This window comes from Ambystoma mexicanum, chromosome 9, assembly GCF_040938575.1.
Source record: "Ambystoma mexicanum isolate Mex_15411 chromosome 9, UKY_AmexF1_1, whole genome shotgun sequence".
Lineage (NCBI taxonomy): Eukaryota > Metazoa > Chordata > Amphibia > Caudata > Ambystomatidae > Ambystoma > Ambystoma mexicanum.
In genome coordinates, this window is record NC_090931.1 from 22,819,129 (window position 1) to 22,839,675 (window position 20,547).

The 20,547-nt window shown below is 49.2% G+C and overlaps 1 protein-coding gene across 14 annotated transcripts in view; it reads left to right on the forward strand.

The window, feature by feature from the left end:
• GRAMD1B (GRAM domain containing 1B) overlaps positions 1–20,547 on the forward strand; it is a 1,544,984-nt gene that overhangs the window by 757,810 nt on the left and 766,627 nt on the right. For all 14 annotated transcript variants that reach the window (XR_011274513.1, XR_011274514.1, XM_069614100.1 and 11 more), the window contains one exon: positions 17,685–17,895. Coding sequence is in view for 12 of the 14 variants with exons in the window: in XM_069614100.1 (XP_069470201.1) it covers positions 17,685–17,895 (211 nt within the window). In the remaining 2 variants the exon portion in view is untranslated. The remainder of the gene's footprint in view (positions 1–17,684; positions 17,896–20,547) is intronic.

A 20,547-nucleotide genomic window follows, 5' to 3' on the forward strand; every position in this document is an offset into this window, starting at 1 on the left:
ACACTATGCACAAGCTTTTAGCACAAGGATTTTTGTCACGTGACCGAGGACACGGATCTATGTGATCACTGAGACCACACATAATTGCGACGGCCGAAAATGCAGACTTTTATTTTTTATTAAACCCTCTCTGCACCACATAGATATGCGGGGGAGACCCCCCGCAGATCCCCATACTACTATAATATCCCATTACCCCCCCACATATATATGAGGTGTAAGGGGGGGTTTAAAAAAAAAAGTTGGTATTTTCGGTAGTCGCAATTCTCAGGTCGACATTTTTGTATGATTCCGAGGACACCAAGATGGAATGTCTTGTGATGATCGTAAGACAACGGCAGAAAAATACATGCTATAACTGCAACTTGCAAAAAGCAAAATACATAGTCTAAAATTGATGCTTATTCTACTCTAAATGCTTTTTGGAAGTTTTTGTCTGCATTGTGAATTTGAGGTGCTTAAGAATAGACTAAATCGGTGACTCACCCCCTGAAGTGTGCCTTAAATAAGACTTTAATGAGTCTAGCAATTATTGTATAGAATTAGAGAAAGACACATGTATTATTCCTATTCAGGATCACTGCTCAAAGTGTTACCCTTGTAGGGACCCCTTGTTTTTTTAAGAAGCCTAAACACGAAAGCCAGCCACTCCATAAACAAAGAGACACATGGCACTGGCCAAAGCCCAGGAGCTGCCATTTAAAAAAAAATACTTGTCTTCTTTTGGGGGGTAGCAAGGTAGACCACAGGGGTAGCAAGGGAGACCTCAGGGGTCGCAGCTGTGACCCCATGGTGACCCCCTGGTGACCTCCCTTAGATTATTTGAATATAGATTTTTGGGTTAAAAGATGCACTCCTTTTATACTTTGCCAGCAGTATTGTCAGGTATTGATAATTAATTTTGTGAAAGGCGATGATCATTTCTATTTTGAACTCTCTTCTATTAGGAAAGTCCAGTTGCATTACATTGCATTTTTCACTTTAGGGTATGCTCAGTTCCTGTCCGTAAGTTATGATCCCCACACCTTTTTTGGGACTTGAGCCCTGTTCATGACATTTGAAGACCCGCAGAATTGCAGCAAGAGAAATTTGTCCTGTCTTACCCAGGGCCAATCCCTGCCCATACATCCTTAGAATGTGCAGTTACATTAGGAATGTTTGGAATACTTACCAGTGATCTTTATAACTCTTTGTCCTGCTCTTCCTCGTCACAGTACTTTCTTTTGAGTTACTCATATCTACAAATTATTCAGCTCACTACGTCGGCTAGTATAAAAAAGCCTCCCTCCTGGTATTGCGACAACCTTAATATTAACAGTTATAATTCAGATATTGAACTTCCGTTTATTTGATCCTCTCGGATATTGACTAATTATGTGACATCAATTTATGAAATGCAAATAAAGGGTCCCCACACATCTGTTGCCGCCCATGGTCCCTCAAATCCTAGGGCTGGCCCTGCACACCTGCCTACTGCTCCCTGTCTCCCAGATGCAGTCACTGTGTTGAAAAACTTGCCCTGGAGCGGCGGGTGTGAACCGAGGAGTGAGCGAGTGACTTTCCCCAGGGACGTGGTTCCTTGTGTGGAGCATGTGCAAGCGAGTACCAACAGCCTGTACAGCAGGTGGAGGGAAGAAGAAGTGAGTACCAAGAGCCTCTGCAGCAGGTGGAGGTAAGAGCAGCAAGTGAGCACCAGGAGGCTGTGCAGGAGGTGGAGGGAAGAGCAAGAGGCTGTGCAGGAGGTGGAGGGAAGAGCAAGAAGCTGTGCAGGAGGTGGAGGGAAGAGCAAGTGAGCACCAAGAGGCTGTGCAGGAGGTGGAGGGAAGAGCAAGAGGCTGTGCGGGAGGTGGAGGGAAGAGCAAGTGAGCACTAAGAGGCTGTGCAGGAGGTGGAGGGAAGAGCAAGAGGTGGTGCAGCAGGTGGAGGGAAGAAGAAGTGAGTACCAAGAGCCTCTGCAGCAGGTGGAGGTAAGAGCAGCAAGTGAGCACCAGGAGGCTGTGCAGGAGGTGGAGGGAAGAGCAAGAGGCTGTGCAGGAGGTGGAGGGAAGAGCAAGAAGCTGTGCAGGAGGTGGAGGGAAGAGCAAGTGAGCACCAAGAGGCTGTGCAGGAGGTGGAGGGAAGAGCAAGAGGCTGTGCAGGAGGTGGAGGGAAGAGCAAGAAGCTGTGCAGGAGGTGGAGGGAAGAGCAAGTGAGCACCAAGAGGTGGTGCAGCAGGTGGAGGGAAGAAGAAGTGAGTACCAAGAGCCTCTGCAGCAGGTGGAGGTAAGAGCAGCAAGTGAGCACCAGGAGGCTGTGCAGGAGGTGGAGGGAAGAGCAAGAGGCTGTGCAGGAGGTGGAGGGAAGAGCAAGAAGCTGTGCAGGAGGTGGAGGGAAGAGCAAGTGAGCACTAAGAGGCTGTGCAGGAGGTGGAGGGAAGAGCAAGAAGCTGTGCAGGAGGTGGAGGGAAGAGCAAGAAGCTGTGCATGAGGTGGAGGGAAGAGCAAGAAGCTGTGCATGAGGTGGAGGGAAGAGCGAGTGAGCACCAAGAGGCTGTGCAGGAGGTGGAGGGAAGAGCAAGAGGCTGTGCAGGAGGTGGAGGGAAGAGCAAGAGGCTGTGCAGGAGGTGGAGGGAAGAGCAAGTGAATTACAAGAGGTGGTGCAGCAGGTGGAGAGAAGAGCAAGCGAGCACCAAGAGGCTGTGCAGCAGGTGGAGGGAAGAGCAAGAAACTGTGCATGAAGTGGAGGGAAGAGCAAGTGAGCACCAAGAGGCTGTGCAGGAGGTGGAGGGAAGAGCAAGAGGCTGTGCTGGAGATGGAGGGAAGAGCAAGAAGCTGTGCAGGAGGTGGAGGGAAGAGCAAGAGGCTGTGCAGGAGGTGGAGGGAAGAGCAAGAAGCTGTGCATGAGGAGGAGGGAAGAGCAAGTGAGCACCAAGAGGCTGTGCAGGAGGTGGAGGGAAGAGCAAGAAGCTGTGCAGGAGGTGGAGGGAAGAGCACGTGAATTACAAGAGGTGGTGCAGCAGGTGGAGAGAAGAGCAAGCGAGCACCAAGAGGCTGTGCAGCAGGTGGAGGGAACAACAAGTGAGTACCAAGAGGTTCTGCAGGAGGTGGAAGGAAGACCAAGTGAGCACCAAGCGGCTGTGCAGGAGGTGGAGGGAAGAGCATATGAGCACCAAGAGGTGGTGCAGCAGGTGGAGGGAAGAAAAGTGAGTAACAAGAGCCTCTGCAGCAGGTGGAGGTAAGAGCAGTAAGTGAGCACCAAGAGGCTGTGCAGGAGGTGGAGGGAAGAACAAGAGGCTGTGCAGGAGGTGGAGGGAAGAGCAAGAAGCTGTACAGGAGGTGGAGGGAAGAGCAAGTGAATTGCAAGAGGTGGTGCAGCAGGTGGAGAGAAGAGCAAGCGAGCACCAAGAGGCTGTGCAGCAGGTGGAGGGAACAACAAGTGAGTACCAAGAGGTTCTGCAGGAGGTGGAAGGAAGACCAAGTGAGCACCAAGTGGCTGTGCAGGAGGTGGAGGGAAGAGCATATGAGCACCAAGAGGTGGTGCAGCAGGTGGAGGGAAGAAGAAGTGAGTACCAAGAGCCTCTGCAGCAGGTGGAGGTAAGAGCAGCAAGTGAGCACCAAGAGGCTGTGCAGAAGGTGGAGGGAAGAACAAGAGGCTGTGCAGGAGGCGGAGGGAAGAGCAAGAAGCTGTACAGGAGGTGGAGGGAAGAGCAAGTGAATTACAAGAGGTGGTGCTGCAGTGGAGAGAAGAGCAAGCGAGCACCAAGAGGCTGTGCAGCAGGTGGAGGGAACAACAAGTGAGTACCAAGAGGTTCTGCAGGAGGTGGAAGGATGACCAAGTGAGCACCAAGCGGCTGTGCAGGAGGTGGAGGGAAGAGCATATGAGCACCAAGAGGTGGTGCAGCAGGTGGAGGGAAGAACAAGTGAGTAACAATAGGTCGTGCTGGAGGTGGAGTGAAGAAGGTTTATAGTCATTGCATCGAATGCCAAAGAATCAAATACCTTACCATCTAAAAAAAAGTGTCAGAAAAAAAACAATTTGAATGCATTTTTCCTTTTTTTTTTACTGGGGGATTCCCTCCAGTCCCCCTTATGTAACCATTAAAAACCCAATACAATACAAATAAACACTTTACCTTAAAAAAAAAAAAATGCATTAGATGCTTTTTTTTCAATGCTTTTTTTAGATGGTAGGGCATTCAATGCTTTGGCATTCGATGCTATGACTAGATACCAGAGAAGAGCAAGCGAGCACCAAGAGGCTGTGCAGCAGGTGGACCGAAAAAAAGTGAATACCAAGAGGTTCTGCAGGAGGTGGAGGGAAGGGCAAGTGAGCACCAAGAGGCTGTGCAGGAGGTGGAGGGAAGGGCAAGCGAGCACCAAGAGGCTGTGCAGTAGGTGGAGGGAAGGGCAAGCGAGCACCAAGAGGCTGTGCAGTAGGTGGAGGGAACAAGTGAATACCAAGAAGTTCTGCAGGAGGTGGAGGCAAGGGAAAGTGGGTACGAAGGGTCTGTGCAGGAGGTGGAGGGAAGAGTAAGAAGCTGTGCAGGAGGTGGAGGGAAGGGCAAGCGAGCACCAAGAGTCTGTGCAGCAGGTGGAGGGAACAACATGTGAATACCAAGAGGTTCTGCAGGTGGTGGAGGGAAGGGCAAGTTGGTACGAAGAGGCTGTGCAGGAGGTGTTAAGAAACGCAAGAGGCTGTACAGGAGGTAGAGGGAAGAGCAAGCGAGAACCAAGAGGCTGTGCAGCAGGTGGAGGGAACAAGTGAATACCAAGAGGTTCTGCAGGAGGTGGAGGGAAGAGCAAGAGGCTGTACAGGAGGTGGAGGGAAGAGCAAGCGAGAACCAAGAGGTTCTGCAGGAGGGGAAGGGAAGGGCAAGTGGGTACGAAGAGGCTGTACAGGAGGTGGAGGGAAGAGCAAGAAGCTGTGCAGGAGGTGGAGGGAAGGGCAAGCGAGCACCAAGAGGCTGTACAGGAGGTGGAGGGAAGAGCAAGAAGCTGTGCAGGAGGTGGAGGGAAGGGCAAGCGAGCACCAAGAGGCTGTGCAGGAGGTGGAGGGAAGGGCAAGCGAGCACCAAGAGGCTGTGCAGGAGGTGGAGGGAAGAGCAAGAAGCTGTGCAGGAGGTGGAGGGAAGGGCAAGCGAGCACCAAGAGGCTGTACAGGAGGTGGAGGGAAGAGCAAGAAGCTGTGCAGGAGGTGGAGGGAAGGGCAAGCGAGCACCAAGAGGCTGTGCAGGAGGTGGAGGGAAGGGCAAGCGAACACCAAGAGGCTGTGCAGCAGGTGGAGGCAAGAAGTGCACACGAGAGCAGGGAATGTCCCCTAAATGTCCCTTCAGCTGGTTGCATCTGGCAGTGCACCCACGGTGCAGGGTATCAGTGTGTGGAGGCGGGTGGAGTGAATGGCATCTGGTTGGAGTGTAAGTGCAGCGCCTGTCCCCACTGTTGAGCCACTGTAGTGATTGGACTGTATCTGTGTCCAGCCATGAGCTGTGATGTGTGTCAGGCATTAGAGATGGGCAGGGGATCTGTACATCTGCTGATGGCCGACCCTACAGATGAACAAGCCCGGGTCCAGCCCTATGCGCTGGTACTGACCATGGGTATGAGTGGGGGGGCGGGGGGTGGGGGCATGTCCTTCTGCCGAACAGTGATATTGATGACCAGAGGCAATGCTAGGGGAGGGGGAGCAGAGGGGGCTATAGCCCCAGCTCTTTTGGTTGTAGCCCGGGATAGAAGCTCATGGGTTACAGCCAACAGGCCTGCTAGCCCCAAGTCCCGACAGTCCCGACATTATCGTAGCCCCAGTTATTTTCCAGACCTAGCAACACCCCAGTTGATGACGGATTCTATCTAAAGATTGAGGGTTTGACGTTCACCCGCTGTCATATCTGATAGCCAACATGAGTGGACAGGTGCATGTAATGTAGTTCTGACCGCTTGTAAAGTGGCATGTGTCGATCATGCCGTACCGCATGACTCCTGCCTGTCACTGTTGATGCCCGCAGGTGCCATCATGTACATAGATGTTGCTGTGCTGCCCATCCTGGCGGTCCTTCTGCTTGATGTAGCGATTGCTTCTCATCTGGGTGAATGTGGGCACTGCCTCCTCTCCTGTTCACCACCCAAGGAAGATACAACCTTCCCATCAGCTGAAGGTGGAGTTTCAAGGTCAGTGGGAATGGTCTCCCCATGTCAATAGCTCGCCAGCGCCTGAGGAGACTTTTCAAGGCGCTCCCTTGTGACCTTGTCAGAGGCAACTAAACGTTGAAGTCTGCACTGTCCCGTGGGCATGTGTGAAGCCCATGAACTGGGTCATTCATGGCAGGCCTGGAAAGTGAGGACTTCTTGTTGATATACCATGCCTTGCACATTCTGTCCAAAGTAGTGGCTTCATGTGGAAGGACAGTTTTCACTGGCTGGGGTCCCCTGTGGCGTGGGCGGGGCCGCCTCAAGGACCAGCTACACCCTGGCAGTGCAGAGGAACTAACTGACACACTTCCTTTCATTTTGCTTGAAATGACGATGCAACTCAGTGGCAGGGGAGGTAGGAGCAAACACACGCACTTTCTGGAAAGCACTTGTATTAATTAGAAATAGAGCCTGTGAAGGTCACAAAAAAGACAACGTGCCAACGGCTGCACACCGGAGGGCCCCTTGGGAAGGTAATGTGTTGGCGGCAGACCCGGGGCATGGTGAGCCTAGGGCGACCCTCGTCCTTCATAGCTCGCTCCATTCAGCCCACAGCAGCTTGTGCTAGTGTCCAGCTACTCCTGAACAGATATTAGGAGGGTGTTGCAAAGGTGTTGCTTGCGAGCTAATGTTGAACCAGTGCGGCTTAGGTTAGAAAATAAGCCCCATCTTCTGCAGCACCTGTTTGTTTGGCCACTAAAAGCCCGAGGTGCTCCCACACCTGGTGCCTAATCAGGACGAGTGTTCAGTGAAGAAAGCCCCCCTTTTAAAGACTGCTGCAGAAAACCTTACATCAATCTGCCCAAACGCCAGCTAGGCTGTGTCACTCGCACCTATCACCAAAAAAGTGGCTTTTACGGAGAGTTTGCCAATTTAGGAAAGTAAGATTAGCCACCAGCGAATGTCGTGCCATGTGAGAATGAGAGCTGGAACTCACATGAGAAGAAAACTGACTTATGTTCTACGATTCATTCCACTGTCAGTGGCACTTGCAACTTTATTTTGTGTTGAACATTAAAAAATACAAAAAGATGCATACAAGCTATCCGATGTAATGTACAAGTCTCTGTAAAGGCAGCGTGCAGCATGCAGAAAGACACTGCTGTTGCTCTTAGCAACCTCATATACACAGTATTAATGCTCAGTTGTACACAATTATTTTACTAACATTGGGCACCGAGTTTTCCTGGTCTAGGAATTATGCCAGAGATGCTTGGTATGGCACACAGCTGTCACTGGTAGCCCTGGCAAACACCACTACACATAAGAACTGCTGGTATCATTTTCCATCACTACAGCCCCCTCTCTAAGTGAAATGATAGTTTATTTATACATAGCGCCTATACACAATGTGTTTCAAAGCGCTTCAAGGCAAGAGAGGGAACTAGGGAAAATACAATGACATTCTTACAGGCCATGAACAGGAAGGATGTGAAATTAACTATCATACTCAGCCTGACGGTATTTCAGATAGTGCATAGATAAGGAAGGGAGCGGGAGAGTGGGAAGGAAATGGAAACAGACAGGCGGCTACCGTACTAGGCCTGACAACATTTCTGAACGAGCCGGAGAAAAACAAAAGGTGAGGGAGAGGGGTGCGTAAAAGGTAGGGGAGGAACAAAACAAGCAACTTTCGTATTAGGCTTGACAACATTTTTGATAGTGCTGGGGGGGTTGGGGGTGAACATGTAAAGGGAGGGGGAGAGGAGACAAACATGTGTTGCTATCATACTAGGTCCAGTGACAATTCTGACAGAGTACGTGCATAGAAAAAAGTAAGGGAGGGCAGGAAGAGAGAGGGAGAAGAGAGAAGGGGGGGAGGAGATAACTGTCATGATCTCTGCTTCCAAAAGGCCAGGACTTACCCAACTCCATTGGGAGCAGACCCATAACCCAGGTTCCGAGTGCCAGCCAGTCCCAATTGGGACCTTTTGGACCCTGTCCTGGCGCCAGTGGCGCCAGGCTCATAAATATGCCCAGTCCCAGCGCTGCAAGCGCCGGGCTCATAATGCTTGGGTGGACTTACCTGCAGCAGACCATGCTGCTTACTTACCTGCCAGTTGAACCCCTGATCCTCTTCTGTTTGGGACTACTTTTCCTGTTGGGTGAGGCAGGAGCCACTCCCTAGGTTCAGAACACTGGAACTCTTCTGGAAAGCAGGAACTCTTTTCTTACCTAGGCGTGGCTGTGGAAGGAGACACCTAAGCACTACAGGAGGCTATTTAAACCACACCCGATGGATGAATCTTGCTTTGCGTTATTCTGCATCCTCTGCAGCAGAACGCTCATCGTGTCTTCTGCATCTGATCCTGGGCCTAAAGGAAAAAGGCTTACCATCCTGAATCCAGTCTTCAGCAACATCTATAAAGACAAGAAAGAACAGGTTAGCACTACGGTCTTCAGTGACAGCTCATCTCTTACCTGGTCCATCGGCTGTCATCAACGCCTCGCGCAGCATTCCTGCATCTGAAAGACAAAGGCTTACCTACTCTTCACGCGCTCCGGAGGTCATCGCACTGCATTCCGGCATCTGAAAGACAAAAGCATACCAACTCTTCGCACGCCCCGGAGGCCTTCGGCGCTGCATCCCGCATCTGTAAGACAAAAGAAGGTGCGTTTAAAGACATTGGGTAACGTTAAATACTCACGTGCCATTACTCCATCCACGCCGAACTCAGTGGGCATTCCGGCATCCTTCAGCAGCTCCGAACTGGTACCTGCAAAATAAAGGGACAGTTAGTGCGCATCGTGAAGCAAGCAACAAGCGCTTACTTACGCGCTTCCAGGCGCTTCTATTCCACATACGGGTCCATCCTCAACTCACTTCAGCCAGTCAACCGCCATCGCCGGAACCCTGCAAAATAAGAGACAGCATTACAAAAGACTTTTAAAGACATTTGAAATATTCGGAACTCACCGTTCGTGAATTAAACGACGGACAGCAGTCCTCTGAAGTCAAGAGGCCTGCGCTACCTATCCAGTGAAGAAACTGGTTACAGCACCCTGCCCCGAGGCAGATGGAGAGCTCGGCGTTCACTTACCTAAGACATCTTACTCTTCCAGTCAGGCATACAGTGCACAGAGGTCCAGCCCAAAGAGCCTACCGGGTGCTACACATCACTTTTGAAGATACGGTAGTCGCCCAGTCAAGACCGGCGCCTCTGCGAGAATCAGGTGAGCGTTACAGAACGCAAAACCTACCGCAAAACTCTCGCCCAGGCGCTATGGAAACCTCGGATACCGACCACCTAGCCCGGTTACTTGGGGAACTAAGGGCAGAAGTGCATGCAGCTCGTCAGGAAACGAATGCTGTAAGAAGGGAACTAATTATTTCCAAGGAGCGAACAGACGATCTTGCTAGACAATTGCTACAGTCACAAGCCGGACAGACCCCGTTACCCGCATCAGGGGCAAATCTTCCTTCAACATCCCCTATGAATCCAGTGCAGATCAACCTACCTGGGAATGTACCTCTGGCTCCGCCCGAACGATTTTCTGGTGACCCAAAGAGGTTTGCAGTATTTATCAATCAGTGGCGGTTGCATTTCTTATGCCGGCCAGCAGCCTTTCCAACTGATCAAGCTAAAGTAGCTTTTGTGCTTTCGTACCTTAGTGGCAATGCGGCAGACTGGTCGATCCCTCTAGTTAATCAAGATGATCCGGTTCTCCATGATTTTCAAGCCTTTCAGCTTAGTATGGAAAAACTCTTCGCAAGACATTCACAGGGGCAGGCCTTGGACAATGAGCTTCTTTCGTTGCGACAGGGTAATCAAGACCTTTTGGCTTATATTGCATCTTTCAACAGACTAATAGTGGAAACTCAATGGCCTGAGGACAAAAGGATTACGCTGTTTTATAGAGGTCTACGTGGAGAGCTCAAAGACGTTTTAGCCCAAGTAGTGAATCCCCCACAAGACTGTTCGGATTATATAGACTTAGTCGTTCAAATAGATCACAGACTGCAGAACAGGAAGGCCTATCGTTCCTAGTTTGATGCTCGAGTATTTTCCAAACCACCAACTCCTTCCAAAGGAGTAGACTCCGGGCAACCCATGCATATAGGGGGCCTGAAAGGACCACTAACACAAAAGGAGCGGGAAAGGAGAAAACAGTTGCAATTATGCCTCTATTGCGGAAATTCAGGGCACTTTCTTCGAGACTGTCCGGTGAAACCAGCCAAGAAGGCGGTAGGAGCTGCAGTTACCAAGGTCACAAACTCTGAGCAGGGAAACGACCTCGCCCGACAAGAATAGAGGTCCTCTTGCCGAGCGTTAAAACCAGTTCCGTGACCTCGCATTTCGTGATACCTATGGTCCTCATTAGCCCTGATCATCCGGATCGATTACATGCGATTGAAGCTTACGTCGACAGCAGTGCCATCGGCAATTATGTGGATCAGGAAATGGTTTTGAGGATGAATCTAACTCTTTGTCCCAAGGCTGTAAAGGACGTCAATACTATGGTGGATGGTACGGAGATAGCCTCCGGACCAGTAACGCATATCACTCAAGAGGTGACGCTAGTAAGTCAAGATGGACACCATGAGAAGATCGTGTTCGATGTGATCAAGGCCCCCCAGTTCCAGATTATTCTAGGGATACCTTGGTTAGAGAAACACAATCCTCGGATCGATTGGCGAGCAAGAACGGTTCAGTTCCCAGATTGTGTCTCTACTTGTCACCCTCCACCTGGTGTTGCTCTAGCAGCAATTTCTTCGGAGACTCCCCAGTTACCTCCCGAATACCTAGAATTCCAAGATGTTTTCCGGAAGGATCAGGCTAACTCTCTACCTCCTCATAGGTCCTATGACTGCCAGATAGACCTGATACCTGGATCTACTCCTCCGTGTAGCAGAATTTATGCCCTCACCGAGCCTGAGAACCTTCACCTCCGACAATACCTGGATCAATACCTAGCGAATGGGTTTATTCGTCCTTCTAAGTCCCCTGCTTCTTCAGCTTTGTTCTTCGTTCCAAAAAAAGAAGGGGACCTTAGAACTTGTATAGATTACCGCGCCCTGAACCAGATCACTGTTAAGAATAGATATCCGTTACCTTTAATCCCTGAACTCCTGGACCAAGTCAGAAGGGCATGCATATATACAAAGCTGGATCTTAGAGGAGCCTACCACTTGGTACGAGTAAAAGAGGGCGATGAATGGAAGACGGCCTTCCGCACCAAGTATGGGCTATTTGAATATCAGGTCATGCCCTTCGGACTTTGCAATGCCCCGGCCGCCTTTCAATATTTTATGAACGATGTCCTCAGAGAACTCATAGATGTATGTGTTGTCGTTTACATTGACGACATCCTCGTTTATTCTTCATCGGAATCTGAACATCGGAAACACGTGAAAATGGTCCTCGAGAGGTTGCGTCAACACAGACTTTTCGCTAAGTTGGAAAAATGTGTTTTCAACGTGACTGAAGTTGACTTCTTGGGATTCATATTATCACCTAGCGGAGTGCGTATGGATTCAAGGAAGGTCGATGCAATTCTCAAATGGCCATCACCATCCTCCGTAAAAGGGGTTCAAAGCATGTTAGGCTTCGCCAACTTTTACCGCAGGTTTATCCCCGAATTCTCTCGAATAGTCCAGCCCATCACCACCTTGTTAAAGAAAAACAAACGTTTTGAATGGTCTACCGAGGCGGAACAAGCTTTCCAGAATTTGAAGACAAAATTTATCTCTGCACCAATTCTAAAACATCCTCGCCCCGAACTCCCCTACATTGTTGAAACTGATGCTTCGAGCCTTGCCATGGGGGCAGTTCTATCACAGAAGGACCCAGTAACCAATCAGTTACATCCCGTGGCATTCTGGTCTCGCAAATTCTCGCCTCCTGAGATCAATTACACTATTACTGATAAGGAACTTCTGGCTATCAAGTCTGCCTTTAAGGCTTGGCGGCATTATCTTCTGGGGGCCCGACACACCGTTACTGTGATTACGGATCACCGAAACCTGCAATATTTGAATACCGCAAAAGCCCAATCCTCTAGACAACTCCGTTGGGCACTATTCTTTGCCGAGTTTGACTTCATAATTACCTATCGACCTGGTACAAAAAACGGTAAAGCTGATGCCCTTTCTCGGATGGGAGTGGAGGAACACTTGACCAACCCTAAACCTGTACCTATCATTCCCGAACAAAGAATTCTGGGTGTAATAACCACACAATCCATAGAGGAAATTAAGGATAAAACCAGGAAACTTATAACTCCAGCAGAAATACAGAATTGGCATCTGCAGGGAAAGGACTTTGCAGTAAAGGACAACTTATTGTATTTCCAAGAACGATTATACCTGCCCAGCACAGATTTACAGAAAAAAGTGATCTCTTGTTATCACGATTCTTTAATGGAAGGACATCCCGGTATGGCCAAAACCTCAGAAAAGATCAAGCGCTACTTCTGGTGGCCGTCTTGGAAAAAAGATATCAGAGACTTTATAATGTCCTGTGGAGTATGCGCCCAAAACAAGAGTCAAAAGGAAAGACCAGCCGGCCTCTTACGCCCTATTGACATCCCACCTCGCCCTTGGCATACGCTTTCTATGGACTTCATCACCGACCTACCTCCATGCTCCGGATACAATACGATCCTGGTAATCGTGGACTTATTCTCCAAGATGGCGCATTTCATTCCACTCAAAGGCTTGCCAACAGCAACAACTCTGGCCCGAGAATTTCTCGAAAACATCGTCCGACTGCACGGTTTTCCTTCAGTGCTAATTTCGGATCGAGGTAGTCAATTTATTTCTCATTTTTGGCGAAGTTGTTGTCGGTCGGCTCAAATTGATGTGAGATTATCGACCAGTCACCACCCTCAAACCGACGGACAAACCGAGAGGACCAATCAAACTCTAGAACAGTATTTACGCTGCATGCTGCAACAAACTGAAAAAACTTGGAAAGATATCCTTTGGATAGCCGAATATGCCTACAACAACTCTGTCCACTCAGGAACTGGGAAAACCCCGTTTTTTCTTTTATACGGCTGTCACCCTCGAACCTCAGAGTTGGATCCACCCCAAGATCTTGGAACACCAGCAGTAGACTACCTGCACTCTACTATCACCCAAGCTTTTAAGGAAGCCGTTTCTCACCTTCAAAGGGCTAAGGAACAATACAAGAAAGGAGCAGATCAACATCGGAAGGAAGCCCCCCAATATCAAGTAGGAGATCAAGTCTGGTTATCCACCAAATATCTACCTCTAAAAGGACCACGCACATTCAACCCAAGATACCTTGGTCCCTATTCCATCACTACCATAGTAAACCCAGTAGTGGTCAAGTTGGACTTGCCCCCTCACATGAAGATACATCCGGTCTTCCACGTCTCTCTTTTAAAATCCGTGCAACCTCAAACCCGACTAACTAAATCCCCAAAACCTATCCTAGTTGAGGGAGAACTCGAGTTTGAAGTCAAAAGCATCCTGGACTCCAAGATCTCCAAATCTAAGCTATTTTATCTAATTGACTGGAAAGGCTACGGCCCTCAAGAAAGATCCTGGGAACCTGCAGAATATGTCCACGCTCCTCGTCTAATCAAAAGATTTCATCAAACATTTCCTGACAAGCCAAAACCCCCGGGGAAGCCCGGTTTGGGAGGGGCCTTGAGGGGGGGTACTGTCATGATCTCTGCTTCCAAAAGGCCAGGACTTACCCAACTCCATTGGAAGCAGACCCATAACCCAGGTTCCGAGTGCCAGCCAGTCCCAATTGGGACCTTTTGGACCCTGTCCTGGCGCCAGTGGCGCCAGGCTCATAAATATGCCCAGTCCCAGCGCTGCAAGCGCCGGGCTCATAATGCTTGGGTGGACTTACCTGGAGCAGACCATGCTGCTTACTTACCTGCCAGTTGAACCCCTGATCCTCTTCTGTTTGGGACTACTTTTCCTGTTGGGTGAGGCAGGAGCCACTCCCTAGGTTCAGAACACTGGAACTCTTCTGGAAAGCAGGAACTCTTTTCTTACCTAGGCGTGGCTGTGGAAGGAGACACCTAAGCACTACAGGAGGCTATTTAAACCACACCCGATGGATGAATCTTGCTTTGCGTTATTCTGCATCCTCTGCAGCAGAACGCTCATCGTGTCTTCTGCATCTGATCCTGGGCCTAAAGGAAAAAGGCTTACCATCCTGAATCCAGTCTTCAGCAACATCTATAAAGACAAGAAAGAACAGGTTAGCACTACGGTCTTCAGTGACAGCTCATCTCTTACCTGGTCCATCGGCTGTCATCAACGCCTTGCGCAGCATTCCTGCATCTGAAAGACAAAGGCTTACCTACTCTTCACGCGCTCCGGAGGTCATCGCACTGCATTCCGGCATCTGAAAGACAAAAGCATACCAACTCTTCGCACGCCCGGAGGCCTTCGGCGCTGCATCCCGCATCTGTAAGACAAAAGAAGGTGCGTTTAAAGACATTGGGTAACGTTAAATACTCACGTGCCATTACTCCATCCACGCCGAACTCAGTGGGCATTCCGGCATCCTTCAGCAGCTCCGAACTGGTACCTGCAAAATAAAGGGACAGTTAGTGCGCATCGTGAAGCAAGCAACAAGCGCTTACTTACGCGCTTCCAGGCGCTTCTATTCCGCATACGGGTCCATCCTCAACTCACTTCAGCCAGTCAACCGCCATCGCCGGAACCCTGCAAAATAAGAGACAGCATTACAAAAGACTTTTAAAGACATTTGAAATATTCGGAACTCACCGTTCGTGAAGTAAACGACGGACAGCAGTCCTCTGAAGTCAAGAGGCCTGCACTACCTATCCAGTGAAGAAACTGGTTACAGCACCCTGCCCCGAGGCAGATGGAGAGCTCGGTGTTCACTTACCTAAGACATCTTACTCTTCCAGTCAGGCATACAGTGCACAGAGGTCCAGCCCAAAGAGCCTACCGGGTGCTACACATCACTTTTGAAGATACAGTAGTCGCCCAGTCAAGACTGGTGCCTCTGCAAGAATCAGGTGAGCGTTACAATAACAGAGAATAAAACAGTGAGAAAAATAAATAAATATATATATAGATATATAAAACGCAGGTGCCAACCTTGAAGCTGTATTTCTGTGAGTTTCCAGTACATCTGAACTTCAAAACTGCAATGTTCATTCAGTGGGTCTGAATCACTGTTCTCACCTGAGGCTGTTTAAAGGCACCAAACCATTAAGTAGCTCCTCCCACATTTTTCCCACTCTTTTCTGAGCTTGCTTAATGAAGATTTTGAAAGATGGTTTTCTGTTGTGGAGATATTGCAACAATTGCCCACCTAACATGGAAGCACTTACTAACTAAAGAACAATAGAAAGAACTCCTGTTAGGTGAGCACCTGATGCTCAAATGCAATTATTCTCTAAATATTATAACATATACTCTCAGAGTTGTTGTTTATTTCACAGAACATCAACCTGAAAAGGGAAACATTTAAACATATATAAAACGCAGGTGCCAACCTTGAAGCTTTATTTCAGTGAGATTCCAATACATCTGAACTTCAAAACTGCAATGTTCAGCAGGTGGGTCTGCATCACTGTCCTGGTCTGAGGCTGTTCATGGAATGGGAACGAAGGAAGAAGGGCCCGCCTTTTTATCCCTTGAATGGCCCTCAAGGAACCAAACCATTATGTAGCTCCTCTCACATTTTTCCTGCTCTTTTCTGAGCCGGCTTAATGAAGATTTTGAGTGGGTCTGAACTTCGAAATAAGTGGGTTTATTACACGCATTCTTAAGTGATAAGCTCACACAAGAGGTTCACACTCAGAAGTGTACGTCCATGTAGCTCTGGTTTTGCTTGGCTTAAAGTCACAGTGCAAATCAAATAGAAAATAGGCTTTTTAAATCTCTTGTGGGATGGCTTCAAAAGTTGTTATTGAACTTGGGTTTCTAGTGACTCTGAAGTTTACTTGATGAAATTAAGAAATGAGCACATTTGTACTTGATTGAGTCTCCCCCTCATTTAGGGGTCCTCCTCTTCCACACTTTCATCATTTCTCCAGACTAAAACCTCACCATCTCTCCAATACAGGCAGTGAGGGGTGAGAGGAGGGTGGGCGGGTGTGTGTGGGGTGCTAGGGGTTCACTCCTGCAGGTGTTGCTCGTCTGATGGAGGCAAAAACCCACACAAAGGTTTAAGAGTCACCTGACTCGGTTTTCTGGTGCAACATAGCACATATGAACATGTCAATCTATAGCTCTCTCTACCCTTTGGGAGTTTGGGGTCTCTATTAGATCCGGGTGAACTACCGAGGGGCTTCACTTGAATCCATGGACGTAATTTATGGGTTGCCAGGGGTTGCACTTGCGACCCCTGTGGTCTCCCTTGCTACTCCTAGAAAAATACACTTGTTTTAAACAAATTGAAGCTCCTGGGCTGTGGCCAATGCCATGTGGCTATTTGAGCTATTTGTCTTTCTGGAATTCTATACAATAATTGCTAGACTCATTAAAGGTTCATTTCAGGCACACTTCTGGAGGTGAGTTACTGATTTAGTCTGTTCTTAAACACCTCAAATTCACAATGCAGACACAATCCTCCAAAACACATTTTGAGTAGAATAAGCATCCATTTTGGAAAATGTATTGTGCTTTTCACAAGTTGCAAGTATAGCATATTTTTTCTGCTGATACCTATGGTGATCCATTCTTGTATGAAATGTATATCACGTTACAGTGATATTGTAACCATATTTTTCAAAGTGTCCTTAGAAACAATGCTATGTGATGCCACTTCTTGTTTTGTCAAGGGGTAAACTGTTGTGTTCCATCGCTTCCCGTGATGTCACTTCGGGGTGGGTCAAATGGCATCACTTCCTGTGGTGATGTCATCAGAGGTCAAGGGTCATGTGATGTAACTTCCGCTACCCCCGGCATTTTGGTGAAATGACATCACTGCTTGAATCACCAGAGTTTCTGGCGGTTGGGGACCCGTAAACGTTTCTGGAGATTCATTTGTGAAAGTTTAGGTTCACCCAGGGCCAATGGATGTGGTCTAGTGAGGGAGGGTCGGTGACGTCCGACCCCCACATGACTCTTTAACATCCCCACTGCCGGAATGGGGCGTGGCATGTCCCCAAAGGGCAGATGGGCGTGTTAAACATGTTTCCTAGTTCCACCTCTCTTGCACAGAAAGTACAAATAATACGTTTTCCTTCACTGCACGGGGAGCCCTATTGTGGGGTGAGGGAACTGGGGTTCAGGGGGTGGGTTGTAAAGACGTGTGGTGAGCTGCTTTGGGTCGCTGGTAATGGCTGGATCGTTCCCTGAAAGTGGTTTGTCTATGTGTACTGGGGCTGTGACCCAGTTGTAGGGGTTCTCCCAGGATTGCTCTCTGTGTAGATGCTTCTGGGTCCTAGCCCCGGCCGCGCCATGCTGCCGTGTATTTGTTTTTGATCAGGGGTGCATTTGTCGCTCTACATGCAACGCTTTTACTGTCTCATCCAGGCTTGCGTTTAGTTTCCGCAGTTTTATTTTGGGTCCTATTTAGTGGATTAATTCTGTTCTTTTTCCTCACACAGCACTGCCAGTAACTCCAACCGCAGCTCGCCTGCCTGCTCGCCCGTCCTGCGCAAGCGCTCCCAGTCTCCATCACCTCAGAGCGCTGAGGGGGACGCCATGGTGGAGAAGGTTTCTGACCACTCCTCAGACAAGTCTCCCTCCACGCCAGAGCAAGGCATTCAACGCAGCTGCTCCGCGCAGTCCGGCCGCAGCGGGGGCAAAAACTCCAAGGTAAGGCCAGCTTCCTCAGCTTCCTCCACTGAAGTGAGTCCATGTTTAAAAATGCAATGACCTAGGTGGGTAGTGCACAGGTGAGAGGCTTCAATGAGGCATAAAGCAGGACACTGCACAAGTGAGGCTCTGATGAGGGGGTGAAAGGAGAGAGTATATTGAGGGTTGATAGTGAGCAGGTGAGGCTTTGATGAGGTAGTCAAAGGATGGAGGGTATTTAAAGTTGGATAGTGCACAGGTGAGTCTTTGATTATCTAGTGGAAGGAGGGAGGGTATTGAGGGCTGGATGGTGTAGAGGTGAGTCTTTGATTAGGTAGTGGAAGGAGGGAGGGTATTGAGGGTTGGATGTGCACAGGTGAGTCTTTGATTAGGTAGTGGATGGAGGGAGGGTATTGAGGGTTGGATAGTGCACAAGTGAGGCTTTGATGAGGGGGTGAGAGGAGGAAGAGTTTCGAGGGTTGGATGGTGCACAGATAAGGCATTGGTGAGGTGATGAAGGCGGGCAGGTATTGAGAGTTGCATGGTGCATAGGTAAGACTTCGATGGGGGCTGGAAAGATGGAGGGTATTGAGGGTTGTTGGGTGGTGCACAGGTGAATCTTTGATGAGGTGGGGGAAAGAGGGAGAGCATTTAGGGTTGGATGATGTAGAGATGAGACTTTTATGAGGTGGTGAAAGGAGTAAGGGTATTGATGGTAGGATGTTCCACTGGTGAGGCTTTGATGGGGTGGTGGAAGGATGGAGGGTATTGATGGTAGGATGTTCCACTGGTGAGGCTTTGGTGAGGTGGTGGAAGGATGGAGGGTATTGATGGTAGGATGTTCCACTGGTGAGGCTTTGGTGAGGTGGTGGAAGGATGGAGGGTATTGATGGTAGGATGTTCCACTGGTGAGGCTTTGGTGAGGTGGTGGAAGGATGGAGGGTATTGATGGTTGGATGTTCCACTGGTGAGGCTTTGGTGAGGTGGTGGAAGGATGGAGGGTATTGATGGTTGGATGTTCCACTGGTGAGGCTTTGGTGAGGTTGTGGAAGGATGGAGGGTATTGATGGGAGGATGTTCCACTGGTGAGGCTTTGGTGAGGTGGTGGAAGGATGGAGGGTATTGATGGTAGGATGTTCCACTGGTGAGGCTTTGGTGAGGTGGTGGAAGGATGGAGGGTATTGATGGTAGGATGTTCCACTGGTGAGGCTTTGGTGAGGTGGTGGAAGGATGGAGGGTATTGATGGTAGGATGTTCCACTGGTGAGGCTTTGATGGGGTGGTGGAAGGATGGGGGGTATTGATGGTTGGATGTTCCACTGGTGAGGCTTTGGTGAGGTGGTGGAAGGATGGAGGGTATTGATGGTTGGATGTTCCACTGGTGAGGCTTTGATGAGGTGGTGGAAGGATGGAGGGTATTGATGGTTGGATGTTCCACTGGTGAGGCTTTGGTGAGGTGGTGGAAGGATGGAGGGTATTGATGGTAGGATGTTCCACTGGTGAGGCTTTGGTGAGGTGGTGGAAGGATGGAGGGTATTGATGGTAGGATGTTCCACTGGTGAGGCTTTGATGGGGTGGTGGAAGGATGGAGGGTATTGATGGTTGGATGTTCCACTGGTGAGGCTTTGATGAGGTGGTGGAAGGATGGAGGGTATTGATGGTTGGATGTTCCACTGGTGAGGCTTTGATGAGGTGGTGGAAGGATGGAGGGTATTGATGGTTGGATGTTCCACTGGTGAGGCTTTGGTGAGGTGGTGGAAGGATGGAGGGTATTGATGGTTGGATGTTCCACTGGTGAGGCTTTGATGAGGTGGTGGAAGGATGGAGGGTGTTGATGGTTGGATGTTCCACTGGTGAGGCTTTGATGAGGTGGTGGAAGGATGGAGGGTATTGATGGTTGGATGTTCCACTGGTGAGGCTTTGATGAGGTGGTGGAAGGAGGATATTGAAAGGTGAAGTTGTGAGGAATTCGACCATCCGCACGGTGGGTGTGTTCTCACCTGTCTTTTTTGAAATGTTATATGAAATTGAATGACGGTAGATCAGCCTCTGGAAAATGTGTGGGGCTAATCTGCACACATTTCCCTCTGCTCACCACACAACATGCACATAGACTTGTGTACTCTGGGTGGATACAGCCCACAGGCACCGTCACCCCTGTCATATTTAGTTGGGCTATGACAAACAAGAGTACACCATATCCTTTCAGAATGGAGAGGGCACAATCTTCATCCTGTCATGGCCAGCCTAATCAACTATCAAAGGCTCCATGGGTCCACCCTGTCCTTTTGTTGAGCCCTCCAGAATGGTGGCAGTGAAGAACATAATTAGCATACCAAAAGAGTATATTCAAACAGGCCCACATGGGGCCTGGCTGCAGAGGTTAACAAAGGAGATAGGAAACCCCAACAACCTTTGATATGCATCTTTGTCAACCTGAAGTAAGCACCCACCTTAGTTTCAAGGGCAGTGAACTGTAATTTCTGGGACAGCTGTTTACAATGGTCATCTCTGTATGGGGACCCCATTCAGAAGGTACGAGAATGTGGTTTACAGAAGTCAGAAAGTCTGCTCTTGCTGCAGCTTCAAGGGAGACCAGCCATTTTAATCAGGAATCACAGAGAGCTCAATTAACCAGAGAGACCCTGTGATCCACAATAGACAGGAAGATGGC